Below are 6,000 nucleotides of genomic sequence, written 5' to 3'. Positions count from 1 at the left end.
CTATTCACACTCTATTTATTCTTTTAAATAGGCTACATGACTAATTTTCATTTATGGTATCAATCGATCGGGTTTGTTTTTAGGATCAAATGTCTATATGGGACCCATTGCATTAAAGTAACACAAAAGTCAGAAATTGTAGTCAAAGGCCGACAGTCGCACTTCACTCGCGAAACGCCCTAAACAAAACGGCAAGGAAAAGTGACGTCAAGGTCTCTGGGAGCCCATCTTGTAGTATAAGTAAATTGCGTTTTTGCTGGTGAAATATTGCGTTTATGTATATAGTTGCCATACAATATTTTTTTAGATGAAATGTAAGGAATCGAATGGTACCCTTACTTTTATCGTTTTTGGAAGTTAAAAAAAAACTTAATGAAACTTTCAGGTCCTGTATTTTTGTAATTTTTCAAAATTTTATTTTAATATCCACATTATTGTGATAAATTGCTCGTTTGCTATCTTACTAGATGTGTCATCATCCCTATTATGATTTCTCTCTTTAGAACGAAAATGGGAATAAAATAAAACACTACACAGACTTTGAAACTCGTGTTTTCGTGTGTTCGTGAGTGTCCGTGCGAGTGAGACGGCGAGATTCAAGACGGCGGCGTGGGAGTAAGATGGGCGATAATGCTGATGGGCAGTACAAGTACAGGTGAGTGGATAATTTAAATATAAATTAATCCCTTACTTTCTAGAATAAGGTTTAAAAGTAAAATAATATTTTATTTCTAAACTTTGAATAATAATATAGTAATCGGTTGAAAACCGCGTGAAACGGAAACACCAAATAATAAGTTTTTGGCAAAAATTTAATTTTTGGTACAAGCTTTTATCGCTGACTGTACTTTTCTTACGACAGACAACTAATACTCATCCAGACAATTCTAAAAACCCCTAACACAATTAGGTTGCGTTGTTTCATCACAGAGTTCCTATGGCCACCTCCTGTCTCCATCATCAGATCAGTTCGACAGTACCATATTATTGTATTGTCATCAGAACTACAAACAGCTGCCAATTTTCATGACGCTACGATCCTTGGAAGATTGTTAAATTAGTTACCTTAGATTCCATTACATAGTTACATACAGGTCGACCTAATAAAAGCTTGTTAATATCGGCCCCGTTCAACAAGAACGATTCAAGCATGGGATATGTTGTGTCTTGTTCTAACTATCGCTCCATCGCATTCTGTCGGGCCGATATATCGCTAACGTTTGGAGAGGCCTTAGCACCAAATGGACATACATATATTTAGGTATAGGTTATGTATGGCACTGTTTAGTTTGGTAGTGTTTATTAGTGTCCGACCGAAGGTTCGGTTTCGGTTTCGGTTTCGGCCAGTTTCGGCCAAAAAATCATGTTTCGGCTGTAGTTTCGGTTTCGGCCAAAAAACGGCCGAACCTTTCGGCCGGGCCGAAACTTACGAAATGGTACTTCGGACAAAGACCAAAAGTTGGGGAATAAGTAGGACAACAATATTAATACCTACATATACTGATTCATGTATAATTAGGTACAGACATTAATTGGTTTATTATAAAACACAATTCCACTAATGAGGGCGCCACTGGACGGTTGACGCAGTCTTAAGAGGCTGTCAATACATAAGTGAATGAGATAGCACTGTCGCATGTTACTGGGCCCTGGGCAAGATAATAATAAGAAAACTAGCCTCACTTTTTACCTCAATTTACCATTGGTTTGTGTTCCACATGTCCTCTACTTCAGCTTAGCCTTTGGCCTCGCTGCGCCATGCTCGGCCTGCGGTCTCGCTTTTGAATCCAATGGACATTGGTTGGAGTCTGTGCTCAACTACTTATCCTGAAGCCTTAAGCACGGCTAGGGCTTTGCCTTCGCATGAAAGATCGCCTCAATGGGGCACTTCGGACTTTTCGGCCCAGGTGAAGTCGGTACCCGGCCTTGCGATATCGTTAACAAAAAATTTCGCGCTCGCTGCGCTCGCGTTTTTGGTTGACCCTGTGTCTACATGTTAGCTTGACTGGTGAATGAATAGAGTTAGACCAAGAAAATTCTGCAATGATTTTGATAGCATACGCAGTGCAACTAGTGCAAATGTTATTTATACGTCATAATTTCATAGAAGTTTTGACGTTTAAAATAACACTTGCACTGCGTGTGTTATCAACTTATCAAAATCGTTGCAGAATTATCTTGGTCTAACTCTAGTAGTTTTCATAAAAAACTGCTTAAGTAACATCAATTTCAAGGACATTGGATGTTGACAGCCCCATAATATGTGTGTAAAAGCGGTTTTATGACATTTTTTCAACGATTTTAACAAGTCTACAAAAGTTTCGGTTTCGGTTTCGGTTTCGGCCGAAACTAGAGCCAAAGCCGAACATTCGGTTTCGGTTTCGGTTTCGGCAAAAAAACATGTTTCGGTCGGACACTAGTGTTTATGAATCACCTAGAATTAGACCAAGACAAGTCTGCAAAGAGTTTGATAGCACACGCAGTGCAAGTGTTATTTATACGTTATAATTTCATAGAAGTTAGACGCTTAAAATAACACTTGTGCTATCAAAATCGTTGCAGACTTTTCTTGGTCTAACTCTATGCGAATTGAAAAAAGACCTCAAAGAAAATTGAAGTATTTCAGATATTTCATACGATTTAATAGGAATGTCTGCAGATATTAGGCTTAGTGTCACATCTGAAACGTCAAAGCACAGTACACTAAGAACAGTAAGTAGTGAATCTAAGGCCGCTCGGCAAGTTATTTACCTACTCTTGCGTTGGCGCTTAGGGTTGTCACTTTTATTTTTAGTTAAATATTATTTGCGTATTATGAGTAGCACTAGGTTTCTATTTATATAATATAATGAAATGTTCTATCAATTCATAAATGAGGTATAAATTAAGGCCGGTAAGAGCAGGTAAATGCGAGCGTACTCGAATGCGCGCGATCGCAGTCGCGGTACGGCCCACACTGCCGCCACCGTATTCCCCCGTATATTATGCGAATGTGTGCGTGGCAGCGCGTTCGTACACGGCGCACGGCGCGCACGCACACATTCAAGCCGGCAGCGGCACATTTCTATGAAGATTCACTACTGTTCTTGTACTGTGGTCAAAGGCACTTGGAAAGATTAAGAGCGTTCCGCCCACACGTCCGTGCCAAGTCTGATGGCCCTTTACATCAAAGGCCGATCTTAAATGTTAAAAAACCCTTTTCGAATTCGCGCCTCGCCAAATCCGGACTTTATTATTTGAGAAGATAGTGAATAGGTCCGATTACATAAATTGTGCTATCGTTAGGTACAGTCGCCATCAGATATATCGGAGCGGCCAAGGTGTTCACAATATCTGAACACGCACTCTAACGCCTTGACAATAGAGCCATGTTCAGATATTTGTGAGCGCCTTGACCGCTCCGATACATCTGATGGCGACTGTACAGAAAAGTATGTTGACCTTTTTTTTTAACCGACTTCCAAATCTATCAATTCGGTTGTATGTTTTTTTTTATTTTTTTTTATTTGATTGTATTTTTCGTATGTTTGCATCGTTGTTTGTATTATATTCTATCCTCGGTTTGAGGTTTTTTGAAGTGAAAACTTCTTTCGCGGCGCTGGGCACTTTTTGAGGTGGGGAAAAAATGATAAACTCGAGACAGCGTAAGGCGATCACGTGACCGTAAGGGGCGTAAGGCGATCACGTGACCGTAAGCCCCGTAAGGTGGCCACTCATAATTTAAATGGCATTTAAATCAATAAAGAAAAATCAATGTTATTTGACATTTATATTGCGGACTCCTTTTCAAGACTCTACTTATCTTCAAATAATTTGACGTTGACATGGCAGTATGTAAATAAACATGTCAATCTTATTTGAGAAGGATAATAATATATAATAAATAAATAGAATACCTCCGCTAAACGTATGTATCGTGTTACCGGGCGTCGGTAACATAGTGAGGTGAGTTTTCACTTCTATCGGCACTCCCGGAGTGCAACCGTTGTTGCTTGTTTAGCAAACGTACTTTTTTGGGTAATTAGAAGGTAATTAAGGACATACTGTATATATATCGTCGCTGTTTCAAGGAAAACCTTCAACATATACTATAATTACCTACACGAGCCGTTATAATATATCCTGAACATGAAACGGCTCTTGAACACTCAGGGGAGTCAGGGGGCTGTCAATCCTGAGTCAGGTATATCTGTACCCTCCTCAACGGTAATTAATTATCCAAACGACATTTAAGGCCTGCTGCTTCCTATACTGAGTTTCTTAGAGTGAATAAAATATTGTGTTCCTCTCCAGGGGCTAAAGACAAAATAGGGTATTAGACTACTACTTAGTCAAATCAGTTTATTTTTTCGAACTGTCAAAACGATTTTGCTACTATGGAATTTATATGAAACACTAGCATGTGACGTCACAATCAAATTACCTACTCCTTATAGTTTTATACGCGTTTTAAAATAGAAATTGTTGCTAAAAATAACTGCTGTCTACGTTTCTCTATTAATCTTCTAGTGCTTTAATATTAGTTGCCCTATTTATTTATTTTTACTGGCCCAACTGACTGGCTGTTGTGAACATGAGGCGCCATGTGGAATGAGCCGATTTTTATTTTCATGTAGATTTTATTTTCGACACACACACGTCTAAAGCAAAGATATATGTATGTATAACTCCGTATAAGATGAATAAAGTCTTAAGGGGTCCACTGATTAACAGTCCGCCGGACGATACCGGCCTGTCAGTTGTTCGGAACTGTCAACTAATTTATTCTAACTGACAGGTCGATATCGTCCGGCGGACTGGTAATCAGTGGGAGTGGGCCCCTTAAGGAAAAAACGTGCCTCGGAAATCAAGAAAAGTCATTCTCGGATAGATGGCGTACACACCTTTGGCCTATGCTCGGATAGATGGCGTTGACGAAACCGTTTTATATTTAACGATTTTAACACATAGGTATCAGTGAAAGAACATGGGTCGAAATGATATAAAAATAATAAAATCATTTATCCATAATTATACATTTTTTTGATAGTTTTATACATTTTCATTTTGAGTTTTAATCGTGTGTCGATAGATGGCAGTAAATTTACTGTGACTACAAAAATTACTATGACAGGATCTATTCTCTTTGTCTAAACACAAGTCGTTTATCTTCTTCTTCACAGCGGTTATGACAGTATAAGTACTTAATATAATAATATTAAATATACGTTTACGCTCCAGCTTTATGTGACACACATGTCTGGGACATATAATGGATAGGATACCGCACAATAAAACGATGCGTCTGTAGAACAAGTGGGCGTTTGATTTATGAGCAAGGGTATGGCCTCAGTTGCGAGTACAAATTTGTCGCTATTATCTAAAATAATTAGGTAAATTTCCAAAATTGCGAACATGCCACTTCGAAAATTTTGGGAAAAATTTCATATTTTTGTATAAGGTTTTCTATTCTCTAAATGAAAATTCGCCTTAAATTTCTGAGAACCTTTTCTACTTTATGAAGATTTTATGCAACTTGTACATCTGTAGAGTTGTGAGCGAAAGTAAAATAGTTTTAAATATAAAAGATTTTTTGTTCCTAGTTGCGTTAGACTGCACGACGGGTTCGCATTTGTTGCGCACACAATGCGATTTGACACAAATGGTACTGGCCCACTTCGTTTTGCTCGTAGGGCCCGTCTTTACGAAGTAATAATAGGTAATTATATATTCATACCTAAGTCAATGGGGCGCTGGTGGCCTAGCGGTAAGAGCGTGCGACTTGCAATCCGAAAGTCGCGGGTTCGAACCCCGGCTCGTATCAATGAGTTTTTCGGAACTTATATGTACGAAATATCATTTGATATTTACCAGTCGCTTTTCGGTGAAGGAAAACATCGTAAGGAAACCGGACTAATCCCAATACGGGCCTAGTTTACCCTCTGGGTTGGAAGGTCAGATGGCAGTCGCTTTCGTAAAAACTAGTGCCCACGCCAATTACTGGGATTAGTTGCCAAGCGG

General features: G+C 39.0%; 1 protein-coding gene across 1 annotated transcript in view; it reads left to right on the top strand.

The window, feature by feature from the left end:
• The first annotated feature begins 526 nt into the window (after window positions 1-526).
• LOC134663116 (oxysterol-binding protein-related protein 1) overlaps window positions 527-6,000 on the top strand; it is a 41,063-nt gene continuing 35,589 nt past the window's right edge. The window contains exon 1 of the mRNA XM_063519450.1: window positions 527-655. Coding sequence (XP_063375520.1) covers window positions 621-655 — 35 coding nt within the window. The 5' untranslated portion in view covers window positions 527-620. The remainder of the gene's footprint in view (window positions 656-6,000) is intronic.

This window comes from Cydia amplana, chromosome 4 (genome assembly GCF_948474715.1).
Source record: "Cydia amplana chromosome 4, ilCydAmpl1.1, whole genome shotgun sequence".
Lineage (NCBI taxonomy): Eukaryota > Metazoa > Arthropoda > Insecta > Lepidoptera > Tortricidae > Cydia > Cydia amplana.
Note: the sequence above shows the minus strand (reverse complement) of the source record. Positions and strands in the feature narration are given on the sequence as shown.